Genomic DNA, 13,207 nt, shown 5'->3' on the forward strand with positions numbered 1-13,207 from the left:
TATCAGGAACCCCAAAAAAAAGGAACCCATGCCGGATACTTTTTATAAAACAAATAAATAATAATGCATATTAAAATCCTACAATCTGTAGCAGCCTAGAAGGACCAAGCAACATTGAAATTAGGGTTCATTTCTCTAAAATGGTGACATGATCCCATAAGGCCATAACGGTGGCCGATCGACGTCGCCACATGACGACGTACACTACCAGCGCTAGGAGCAGTAGTTAGTAGTCGAATTTGCGGAGAAGGGAGAAGGGAAAAATCAAGCAACAACAAGTCAAGAACGGAGGAACAAGAAGATTAGACCGAGAACTGCAAGGGAAGAAACTCACCGGAGGTAGTCGCCGGCCCGCTGCTGACTCGCCGTCGGCGCTCGTGCGTGCTGCGTCGCGCGTTCGCGGAGGGCGTGGTAGAGTGGCGGTGGATCGTCGCCAGCGGTCCGCGGCTCCGGCGGGCGGGCGGCGGCGCTATGCGTGCGCTGGGTAGGTCAGCTGCGGGGCGTCGGGTTGGGACAGGCGGCTAGGGCTGGGCGCTGGAAGATACGTGTGATGCCCGTATCGGCGAAACGGCCCGATATAAATACAGAGGGAACCTTCCTCTCCCGGTTCCCACCTCCCTCTTCCGATCCGATCTCGTCCTCTCACGTCGCTGGCGATCGCCGGACGCCGCCGCTCCTCTAGCCCTCCAGCCGACGAGCGACCCCCCCGCGCCCCCCCCCCCCCCCCCCCCCCCCCCCCCCCCCGCAAGGCGTGAGTGAGCCCCCTCCCGACCAGCCGCTCGCCCAGACCTCGCCGCCCGTCCCGCCTGCTCGCCCAGTCGGCAGACCGCGAAGGTGAGTCCCAGCTGATCATTCTCCCTCAGTTCTGTGTGTATCTTTGCTGCAAAATGGAATGAAAAATGGATTGCGATGGTACCTTTGTATGTTGGCATGTATATTATCTGGCAAATGGAATGAAGATGGTTTGGCATATTCTATCTGCATATGTACATGCATATTAATTGGATTACAGAATGGATTGGTATGTTCGATTATGGTCAGTAGTGTCATTCCTTGATAATTACAGAAGCTGGACAATGGACAGCACCTTGCACTGCTCATAGGTATGGCCTGTCATGGTCGCAGAAATTGGCTTGACTAGTACATGTTGTGCTTGCAATCATTTGTTGTTGGATTTGTGACAAACTTTACAGTGCTGTAACCAGTAGATGTTTGTATTCAATATCAATCCATTACTCATCATAACCTTAAATATGTATTTATGTCATGCTAAGTTCTTTTTAAAAGTTTCATGCTGAATTTTTTGGATAACAACATGGCTGATGGTGCAGACACGGGCGAAGAGAACCTTAAGATATTTTGTCAGTTAGTTTCGGAGCAAGTTAAGGCAAAGAATCGATTGGGGACCCACTTAAACAAACAAGGCTACTGCAATGTATATATTACCCCTAAATTAGGTGACGCAGCCGCCGCCAATGCAAATTAGGTCGGCTCCCCTTGATATCTTGTTTTGATGGAAACGAAATTAGGTTAGGAGCTGGTTCTGTTGGATCTTTAGTTCATCTGATTGCTTATCTACAGGCTTGTACCTCTTAAAATATCTGGGATTTTAGTGTGGGAAGTGAAGCTTTGATGGTTTCTTTAACCATATATAGTGCTTTTTTCCTATTGGTGCTTCATTAGGTTGTTAGGGCTGGATTGTATATATATTATTTCTTATGAATCCAGGTCAGCTGCCAATTGTAGCTTAGCACCCCTCAGTTTCTCTATACCATGTAAATCAACCAATTAGTTTGGTGCTTGCTTTCTAGGACTTATTTGTTGTTGCCGGTTTGCTTATCTATTGATTAAAATTTGCTGAAAAATCAGGGTGTTTTTTTTTTCCGTGTTGGTACTCAAACATTTGATGTTTCTTTCAAATACTTTTGAGGTGTTTGGCATGTGGTTAATTTTCATGTAGGGTCAAGATTGCATGTGTAGTTCGTTGTGAATCCGTTTCTGCTTGTTTTGGCTCTGTCGCGTTGCTATTCTCATTGCTTGTTCCTTGGTTCATAGTTTGGAAATTTTGTCCTTTTAATTCCATATCAAATATGAAATATGAAAATTTTTGTGCTCTATATTGGTTGGGAACTAATATATATGTTTCACTATGATGATATTTTGCACTACGTGTTCCTTCAACAGAATACAACCTGGTTGTTATTATTTGAAAAGTGAAAAAACTAACAACCATCAAGTTGACGGTGCATTTCTTTTGCTTTGCTTTATGAAAGTAGTATGGCATAAATAAAAATTGAATCGCTGACCATGCAACGTTTGCTTTTCTGGTTGTTATGACCCACATTTTGCCTTTAATTCTGCTTCAGTTTTGGAAAGATGCTGCCAAGTAAGAGGGGTGCTGATGATCTTACAAGATTCTCAGCTGACAATAAAAGAACTTGCAGTGGACAAGAGGCAACTGATTTTTTAGGTCTGCAGGTTCTTCCTTTTTCTTCATGTTTTTTTTATTATTTATGGCTCTATTTGAGCACTCGTGTGTGTTTGTAACATGTTTTCTTAATTTGGTGACTTATTTTGGGACAATCAAGATATCTGGAGGGATCTGGGTGTGGAAGTTGCATCAAAGGTGTCTAGAAGTGTTGTCTCAATTGGTTTGTCCGATGGTGATTATTCTGTTGTACCCTTAATTTTTTTCAAAATATATGTCTAAAATCATTAGTTTTGAATGATATAATTTATGATCTTGTAGGGCAAAATGTGCCATATGCATCCTCTGGCGTAGTTATAGAATGCCAGTCTTCCTTCACAAAGTTTGTGACTTCAGCAAGTTTGGTTAGAGCTTTACATGATTCTGAAACAAATGACCATAGGTTTAAGGTTTGTGCTGCTGATAATCATTTACTAATTGCTATTGTTTACTTTACATAACTGTGACCATTCTGTTCTGTTTTGCTTTTATCAATATAGATTGTAGTACAGCATGAAGAAGATGTGGCCATAGGGTTTCTGGAAGAATATGATTTGGATTATGAAATTGCTGTTGTCAAAGTCCCGGCCGTCCTTGATGTTTATTGCGTGCCTCTCGATCATCAGGTGCAATTTGACCCCCATGGTCGAAAGGTAGTGGCAGTAGGGCGTGACATCTCTGACAGATTATTGACCACAAGTGGGACATGTACTGATTCACGTGGATCTCAATATAGTCGGTATCTTATGTTCTCTACATGTAAATTATCTGAGGTACACTAGCATTATTCTGAGTATTCTAATCTTATTTGTTACTATATGAACTGAACTATGTCTTGTATTCAATAAAGAAAATATTAATGTACTACATCTGTTTACTCTTACACATCCCAAATTCCCAATACCTACCAAACTGTACAGTTAAGTTGAATGGATTTTGTGTTGGTTGAATTTGCAGTGGAAGATAATATATACATTTTAAAGTATTTACACATTGTTATTAGTAGCATTTAGTCATTTACAATTTCCAAAAGACAATCAACTGTGACAATTTTAACATAAAGGTGGGAGTAACTCTTATTCGTTATCATTTTAAAGCCTGCCACTTTTTTTTCTAGGTTATGCAGGGCGGTGCACTTTATGATTTTTATGGGAACTTTTTTGGCATCAACCTCTTCTGGGATATGGAAAGAACAATTTTCTTGCCAAGGAGTATAATTCTCGAACGTCTGGTGCATTTTCGTACATCCTTGAAAAAGAGTGTATTTCTAAACCTGGTGAAGCCAGTCAGGTATGCAAATATATTTCCAGTTTGTTTATCTATGTTGTCGCAGATTCTAATGTTTACCCTTAATAACAACTTGATGGTTTGGTATGTCTACTCCCTAGTTAAAGATATTTTTCAAATGGGATAGCTGTCTTATTGCAGGTGTCATAGTTGCTCTGTATTGTAGGCTTGTAGTGTAGCAACATTCCTGTGTATGAAATATTGAAGCCAATATATTTTTTAATTCAAAATATGTTAGAATTTTACGTTGAGACTAACTATTAGGGGATATGGTATCTCTTGACTAAGATTTTATATACATTTGCTTAGTTCTTTCTTGTTTTATTGCATTATCTGCTCATGTTGATCCCTTTTGGGTTAGTACTCATATTGATCTAGTGCTCATGTTGATCTTCATCTACAGGGATAAAAAAAGACAAATAAGACGCATAGGTGTGAAACTTCTCCCTCGTCCTGAAGGTGAGTACACAACCACTCGACATTGGTTATCAGATGTTTCTTTTTTTTAATTTTGATTCAGCACTATTTGTAAGGTCCTTTAGTGGCGCAAATTAAGCCTTTCCATCTATATTTCTATTTACCTAGTACAGTCTTCTACAGTTGTATTGTAATGTTAGTGCTAATTCGTATACCTTACTGCTGCACTAGCATTGCTTGCGCGTTGCGATCACAAATAAGTATACCTCAGGTTCTGATTTTATAATGTAAATTTCCTCTGATTACAGAGATTATTGTGCCTATAAAAATCAGCTGACTATGTACATATGCAGATAGTTCAATACTTTATCAAATAAAATGCTACACGCACATCTCTACATAAATCTCAACTACTAAAGAATACTGAGTTGGTAATGATGGGGTGTCTGCCATCACCACCACTCTACCCCTATGTGTCACCACAATATTTACCCATCATCCTGCCACTTATTACAAATCAGTTTCACCCTCACCCCAATCACCTAGAACGACATCATGGAACCAAGGTTCACTACATACACAAATGTACTCCTTTGATTTTGTATTGCTGTTGCAACACGGGCAATTTGCTAGTCCATCTAGAAAAGATCTGGATTGCGGGTGCATACAGCATATCATGACCATCACTAGCTCCTTGAAGGTAGAGATGTTCATGGATATGTTCAAACACAATCACTTATAATATGAGTCACAAGATGCCATCATATTATAATTTTACAATATTATCTGCAGAAATTTAAGTGATTGTTTCATATTGTACATATAATTAGCATGTCAGTGCTAATCAACTTTGTTGCACCAGCATTAGCAAGGCACAACTTGGGTTGACTTTTTGATCTACCCCAGTCCATCAATGGATATAGTCAATCACAATGCCTGTACATTTGCTGATTTATCATGCATTGAACCTTTTTACAGATCTTTCGTGCCACTAACTATTATGCAATATCTTGTCAACCAGGTAGCATTAAGATTTTTGGAGACGTATATCCTAATGGTGTCTGGAGTGAACTCGAGCATGGAGTTGTTTCTCACATATTAAGAAATCTTGTTGCACTTGCTTCATTCAAAGGTGATTTTACTGTAATGTGTTGTATACTATTTCACATTTGTATTTAGTCATCACTAGCTAATGACAATTATGTTGCCCAGGTGAATCAAAATTAAGAACATGCACGGGATTTTTCATTGACTATGCTGATAAATGCCCGACTATTCTGACATCAGCGAGCTTGGTTAGGAAAAACGACGCCAAAATTATTGAGGGCTTAAGGGTTGGTGCTCCTAATTATATTGTGTGATTCTTGTTCTTTCAAGACACTGCTTAAGTCTGGTAGTATTTTTTGCAGATTGTGGTGTTGCTTCCAAACAGGGAACGCTGTGAAGGGAAATTGGAACATTATAGTTTACATTACAATGTTGCTCTAGTCAGCATCAAGAATTATACTGTTGATTGTCCTGTGGATCTGAACCGTGAGCATATAGATTGGTCTACCAAGTTATTAGCCGTGGGCCGTTGCTTTGAATCAGGTTTAGCTATGGCTGCAAGTGGAAAATGTACCAGGTGGTCAGGCAACCTGGATTGCAAAGATCTTCAGTACACTGCATGTACAATCACTAAGGTAGCGCCATTGATTTTCTTTTTTTTAATTGCCTACTTTTACATGAATATGATGTACTTAGCCTTATGTATACAACTGACAACCTCTCCATTTAACCTGGTTAGGCTGGGATTGGAGGGCCCCTTGTTGCTGTCAACGGCAAATTTGTGGGCATGAACTACTATGGTAGGAACATGGGAACTCCGTTCCTGTGGTTTGATCTTCTCCGTGGAATTCTGAACTATTTTAAGACAGGACAGTAAGTGTGGTTTTGCTTTGCACTTAACTGAGATTTGTTCGAACATTTCAATAATCAAAGTTGGAGGAGGTTGAGTCGACATAATTTTTTATTAAATCCAATCTTTTGTGCTTGACAGAACAAATTATATGAAGATACTCCATGATTCATCAGGATTAATTTGTAGGGTGGGCTGTATTGTTAAAGATGGTGAGCAACAACCACCAAACAGGTAATGTTGATACATCTCGTTACATAATAATTACCATCTTTGTAAATATGCTGATCACAATATGTTTTTTGGGAAATCGTTGAATGGCAGCTGGATGGTGGCTACACGAAGTGAAGACAAAATCCTTGAGGATCAAGATGAAGATGCATCTAACAATGAACGTGCAGCCATAAACAAACCCAATAGATATTATTACCGTAACGGAAATCTTTCCGTGTACAAGTAGTCCTACGGTCATGGAGCTTTTACCGTATACAAGTAGTCTTTTTTTCTACTCTGCTGAACCAGATGTAAGCTTGTTTTAGCTAGATTCGTTGAGGAATCTTTGTTTAATATTTGAACCCTTGTTATATGCAAGTCGAGAACTGTACTGCTGAATCGTATGAGGTTATGAGCCCAAACAATATGCTGTGACGTTAGTCTCTGCAAGTGGACCCGTGCGCACGTCCTGGTTTCCAAATGTGCTGTCACATGATACCACACAATGGATAGTTTCTTAAGTTGCTTCTTGAGCTATTCAAGATAATTAAATGTTACATTTTTGTATATATGACTGTGAATTGAGGGTCCAAGCTGTGTAATCACATGAACAGTGTTGGATGTTTGACCGGTGACTGCGACGGTTTCGTGCGCTGATGTGGCGCCGCCGACCTCCTCGTGCTCTTTGCCACGCACGACGCCCGCCTCCGTGCTCAACGCTGCAGAGGTAGGCCGGCGTTCAGTTTTATTCAAAATTTTCACGAAAAGAGCACACAAAACCGATCCAAACATCCTCCAATAACTACATCCATTGGGCTGAGTTTCGAGTTGGACCAAGGGTCTATTTCGTAGCGGGCTTGTGTGTCTATTACTTGGTTTCCTCGAGTAAGTAATTCCCCCCCCCCCCCCCTCCCACCCCCATGGCGGACGTCGGAGATCTCGGATTTCATTTTTTCACCTCCCATAGGTAGCCTTTTAGTTTACGTACGATGAAGATATAAACAATAATCATGCATGTGTACTAAGTGTAATAATTTGTAGGGGATATAAATAGTGTATGTGTACTAAGTGTAATAATTTGTAGGACTGATTCCCCCTCTACGAGTAGAGAAGGTTGAAGCCGGATTATTTATCCATTATCATACGAGTAGAGAAGGTTGAAGCCGGATTATTTATCCATTATCAAAAAATCAATACGATGCTGTTGGAGCCTTTTGCTTGGAGGTACTGGCCAATACAATTTCACGAAACCACTAAATGATATTTTGTAGTTGCATCAAACAAACAGAAAAAAAAAGGAATGTTGGGATCGGCTCAGCTCTAGGCTTGCCTGAGCTACCTCTATAAAGATCCCCACGCACACACAGAAAAGACCAAAACCATTTCGAGGCTGACCACAACCTATGTAAAATCGTTATGTGACCAGGCAAATACAAAGAAAGAAAAAAAAAGAGGAACAATCTGCACCGCAGATTACATTATTTGGTGTAATACAACAAACAGCACAAGCAAACAGGAATTTAAGGTGGAGATAGAACTGTTCTTCCTTCCTTGTTCTACAACAGAAACCGGCTTTTACGGCCTGATTTCTTGTGTCCCCTAACACTCCCCTATTTCTCCTCATGTTGTTATACATGTTCGGCCTATTTCGTCACGGCTGTTTTGTGTCTCTACTCTACTACTCTTTCAAATTATGTCCATACATTCTGCGTGTGGCATTCAGATTGCTCAAAGGAAGTATGTCAATTGCTGCTTCTTTCTGGAACCGCCTTCGCCGTACAGCTCGTTCCATTGCCTCAGCTCACCCATTATGGCGCCCTCGGCAGCGAAACTTGCAGCCACCTGCATTTCAGAGTTTAGGAGTATTAATAACAATTTTGAACTTGAAGCTACCCAGCTGTTCAGTTTAATGTTGGCAAACGCTATGCGCTGCAGTGTGCTTTTGAAATCCGACTTGAATTATGGATTCACCTGGTTCTTTGCTTCCTTCAAATCTGTCATGTTTAGTGGCCTTAGAATGATTGGCTCCTCCTTTTCTTTCTTCTTTGTAGAATCCGACGGAGCTCCTCCTTTTTCACGCTTCAGCTTCTCCTGAAGATGTTGAGAACAAAAAGGTTACATAGTGTATTCACACAATTCCTCTTGAATTAAGAAGCTTAAGTGTGTAGTGATCTCATTACCAGCTCCTTCTTTCTTTCCTTCTGTATCAGCTCCCTCACAGGGCGATACGCTGCCGTGGTGCATAGATTCTGTTACAGAGAAATGTGAGTGAACGAAGGAGTTTTTTTCTTTCATTTTTATTGGTATGTCTCATGATACTGTCACTGACCTTAAGATCACTGCCACTATATCCTTCTGTCATAGTTGCTAGCTCCTTAAAGTCCAGCCCTTCATCAACTTTCTCCTTTGACAAAAGCCGCCTCATAATCAGTTCCCGACTTTCCATTGATGGCAGACCCACCATGATTCTGTTAAAGAAAGAGAACACACCTTAGGCATAGAACATTGGAATGGTTCTGTTAGAAATACAAGGATGGACAAACATAACTACTTCATCGTAGGGACAAGACACAGACCTCCTCTCGAACCTACGAATGATAGCCTCATCAAGATCGAAAGGCCGGTTAGTTGCAGCAAGAACAAGAATTCTCTGATCTGGTCTTGACAAGAGTCCATCCCAGTGTGTCATGAACTCATTCTTGATCTTCCTCATTGCTTCATGCTCCCCATCTCTGTTCCGCTGCCCAAGCATGCTATCAACTTCGTCAACAAAAATGATAGTTGGCGATACTTTGGCAGCTAATGTGAACAATGCGCGGACATTCTTTTCATCTTCCCCAAACCACTTTGACGTGATAGTTGACATCGAGACATTTATAAAACTTGCTTGAGCTTCATTTGCTATAGCCTTGGCCAGCATTGTCTTTCCAGTTCCCGGAGGGCCGAAAAGTAATATACCTCTGCAAGGCTTAAGAAGACCTCCTTTGAAGAGGTCAGGCCGTCGAAGAGGCAGCATGACAAGTTCATGAAGGGATTCTTTGATATCATCCAAGGCACCGATATCATCAAATGAGACTCCAATTTCATTAGCAGGTATAACTTCCAGTCTAATACGCTTTTCAAACTCATTATCTGGTGGCACTTCCTGGTAGCAAAAATGAAATGACAGATTGGTAAATTAGTTTCTCGAGACATGCACAGGATAACATAGAGCAGACAATAATAATACTACATTACTACTTATTTAAAGATGCAACCAAAAATTCTATTACCGGTGCTTTTGCAGCTGGAGGTGGACTATCCTTCTTCTCTGGTGCTGGTTTGCTCTCAACTGCAGGAGCAGCAGCAGCAGCAGCAGCAGGAGGGGCAGCAGAAGCGGCAGCAGGGGGGCGTACTGGTGGCAGGAAAGTTGCAGGTTTTGTTTCTGATTTTGCAGCAGTTGGAGCAGTTCCTTTTTCAGCAGCCTATATATTTGAGGTATGGTATGTGAATAAACACATTTTCTGAATGTTTCTTAGACAAGTAAAATTGGAATACTAAGGACAAATTAGGTATCCTTGTACTAACAAAATAAGGCAAGCCAAAGAGCCTAGCCAATTTGCTAAGTTTTAAATGGTAAAAGGTTTTAAATAGTCTGTAACATATCAATCCAGACGCCAGCTGCATCATTCTTAGTAACAATCCAAACGCCAGTTGCAACATTTTACTGTAACTTACTTATTGTTTTTTACACTAATTACTTAGCAAAAGTTACTGTAATATCAGTACAAACCTAGCAGCCTTCTCAGAAATGTAGGCAAACCAGATAACAAAACCTCGCAAGGTAGAATTAAGAGTAATAATTTTTATCATCGTGTGTATATTCAGTAGTGTACATCTGTAATATAAATCATAACAAGAGTAAACAGCGCTATCTTTTCATCATGTGTATTTAGTGGTGCATATCTGAGATTTAAATAATAATAATGATAATAATAAACTCGGAGGAGCATCCATTGAACAAACCTTCAAGGCATCAGCAGTCACTTCCAGCTTCAAGCTGTCCTTATCACTCATCTTGTTCTCTTGAAAAATTTCCAATGCATGAGACAAGCTGTGCCATGAAAGAGTCACAAACCGAGGAACAAATGTAAAGATCAACAGACAACTATACCAATATGCTACCTACCTCTTTGCAGATATAACTAATTTTCCATTTCGGTACTCCGGCTCTCTGTTATTCATCAAGTGATATGAAACTGCAGATACCACAATCTCCTCTATATACTTACTAAGGCCTATTGTATCAGATAGGCATATCGAGCCTAAGTCATCACACTCGAGGTCATTTTCTGCAAGGACTTCCAAAATATGATTCCGGTTATCTTGAAACTGAATCATCTTCATGTCTTCTTCTAATTGCGAGTTCCAACTTACAAGGTGATTTTCGTTTTCAGGTGGCTTGATTTCAATATTATATGGGAATAAAACAGTAAGCCTGTCGTCCAACTCCTCATCAACGTCCATCTCTACAATCCTTGATCCGAGGACAAGCACTGGCCCTTCAAGCTTGTTTAGTAATTTTTCAAACAGAAGATACATTTTTGGGGACTTGTGAAGAAACTTCTCAACATCTCTTATGTAGAGTACAATTGGATACTTTTTAGAGACTGAATGCAGAACCTTGTACAGTGCTTGTACTAAAATTTTCTCATCAAAAGTCCAGCTGCTAGCACGTCTGAGAGGAGCTGCATTGTTTATCATACACGATCATGAGAACAGAAAAGGTGCATAATGCGAAGCAGCAACACAGTAAAAAATTACTAAGGTGACTGCTCCCGCAAAATTTGTACATTTTCTCAATATTCATTCAATTAGGAGTACTGTACTCTTGTTTGTTTATTTTTCAACTATTTTGCATGCACAGTGTTACCTGCAGAAAATCACCTTATTATATCAGTATATTTGTTCATTCTTCATTGTTATAATATTGAAATGTATGCATTACTAAAAGTAATGAGGTTCATTGACAAAATAAGAAAATAAACTACCTCTAATCAATATGTGCTTTACAACCCTGATATCGGATTGACAAATTCTACCTTGCTGGTGATAAATTAATACCACACCCACTATTTGACACGCTAAGCACACAAGCAGCTAGAGACTGCAAAGTGCCATTAAGGTACACACACATGGCAATGTAATCAAAGAGGTAGTTTTCTTTTAAAAAAAAACAAGGAGGTCCAGTTTAATGCTAACATAGTTATTCAGCCAGCTCATAAAAGGGTAAGGTGGTAAACAGTAAAAGCAAGAATTTTATTCCGGGACATAACTTCAGTCCAGTGCGACTAAGTATTTCAAAAGAACATCTTATGACCTGTATTAGTTGAAGGACCTTGCGATGCCAGGCTACTCATATCGGATGAAGTAGATGCATTTCTTCTGAGCTTTGGTAAGTTGCTCATACTTTCAGAACTCCTGGAAAATTCCATAGGGCAGGAGCATATAAAAACAGTAAAATGAATTCTAGTATATATTTCCAAGAATACATTAAGGCTTAACTTTTTCAGACCTTAGTTTCACATCTGTCATGCTGCTTTGTCTACGTATAGTTTCTGTGACAAAAACCAAGGCAATTAATAAACATACAGCTAATTTTATGAAGTAAAAGAACGACATTCAGTCATTGCATTCTTCAGTCTATACATGCAAGTGAATTCAGTTTCATACTGAAGAAGTAAACAACATTAAGAACAAATGGAAATCAACTGATTTTAAGAAACTTAAACCGCTCTATGGAAGTTTAAATGTTCAGAACAATGAAATGCAACACTGAGTTGAGGTCTGCAGATTCAGTTTGAAAGCTGAAGTAGATTACTGAGCATCAAGCAAAACATTGCAGAATAATGAAGAGCTGAACAGTATTTACTAAATGCTCAAGTGACCTTTTGGTTGCTCCTTTTGTGGAAGGATTGAAAGAGATCCAAGCAATCCAGTCACACGTTCAAACATCGTCTCAGATATTAATATCATGGGCTAATAGGAGTATAGAGGGATAAAATATATGAACCGCTAACCTCACCTCACATGAACAGGAAATAAAATAGAGATCTATTGCATGCGTACAAGACAGATAGATGATATCACCCACATGCAAAGTAACTACCAAATAAAAAAAATCTATAAATCTCAAACCGTATATCCAAATTTAATTTTGATCGTACCAATGGATTGCTTACAACAAAATCTTTAAAATAAGACCCACTTGACTATGTTTCAATGATATTTTTTAAAAATATTTTTTTAATACAAAATAATTAATTTTGGCTACTGCGAACAAATAATTGAACACAAGAACAAATAATTATTTTTTTAGAACAAATAATTAAACAAGATGAACAAAATAATAGTACATAGCAAACAAAAGTAACTATAATCATGAACAATTTATTCCAATAAAGTTAAATGAAAGTCCACCACAAAAAATACAAGTTCATGATTAAATAAATGATAGTGTGATAGGTTGCGTAACTTTCAACTTAAGAATAGCTAGCTAGTTATGGGTTGAAATCACGAAGAATTTATTGTATAGCAGAAATAATAGAAATTTAATATCACGAACAAATACGTACACACTGCTGAACAAATTATATGAACTCACGGAATAAAATAACTGTACACATCGAACAAATTATTCAAACATATAGAACAAAAATAAACAACCATAGAATAAATTATAAAAATGATATTTTTTATGAACAAAAAATTAAACATGACGAACAAAATAATAATACAATGCAAAAAAGTTGAAATTGTGAACAATTCATTGTACTATCAAAACAATAGAAACTGAATATCATGAACAAACAAGTACACACTACTGGACAAATTATATCAACTTTATAGAACAAATATGCATAACCTAGAACAAATTATATGAACTT

The 13,207-nt window shown here is 38.9% G+C and overlaps 2 protein-coding genes across 2 annotated transcripts; one reads left to right on the plus strand and one right to left on the minus strand.

Annotated features, from left to right (window-relative positions):
* The first annotated feature begins 750 nt into the window (after positions 1–750).
* LOC117858333 (uncharacterized) lies at positions 751–6,758 on the plus strand. The gene is made up of 13 exons (XM_034741386.2): positions 751–834; positions 2,367–2,470; positions 2,589–2,663; positions 2,750–2,877; positions 2,968–3,240; positions 3,585–3,757; positions 4,158–4,213; positions 5,193–5,303; positions 5,384–5,505; positions 5,581–5,853; positions 5,958–6,091; positions 6,210–6,302; positions 6,393–6,758. The coding sequence occupies exons 2-13, from the start codon at positions 2,377–2,379 to the stop codon at positions 6,526–6,528; spliced, it is 1,668 nt and encodes a 555-aa protein (XP_034597277.1). The 5' UTR covers positions 751–834; positions 2,367–2,376; the 3' UTR covers positions 6,529–6,758.
* An 806-nt stretch (positions 6,759–7,564) lies between these two features.
* Positions 7,565–12,296, minus strand: LOC117855580 (uncharacterized). Its single transcript, XM_034737961.2, has 11 exons — positions 12,209–12,296; positions 11,836–11,878; positions 11,641–11,741; positions 10,450–11,008; positions 10,287–10,374; positions 9,554–9,745; positions 8,858–9,426; positions 8,611–8,749; positions 8,462–8,530; positions 8,253–8,372; positions 7,565–8,123 (listed from the first exon to the last, which is right to left on the minus strand). Exons 1-11 carry the CDS (start codon positions 12,294–12,296, stop codon positions 8,010–8,012), a joined length of 2,082 nt encoding a protein of 693 aa, XP_034593852.2. The 3' UTR covers positions 7,565–8,009.
* Positions 12,297–13,207: the final 911 nt, after the last annotated feature.

Source organism: Setaria viridis, chromosome 5, assembly GCF_005286985.2.
Source record: "Setaria viridis chromosome 5, Setaria_viridis_v4.0, whole genome shotgun sequence".
Taxonomy (NCBI): Eukaryota; Viridiplantae; Streptophyta; class Magnoliopsida; order Poales; family Poaceae; genus Setaria; species Setaria viridis.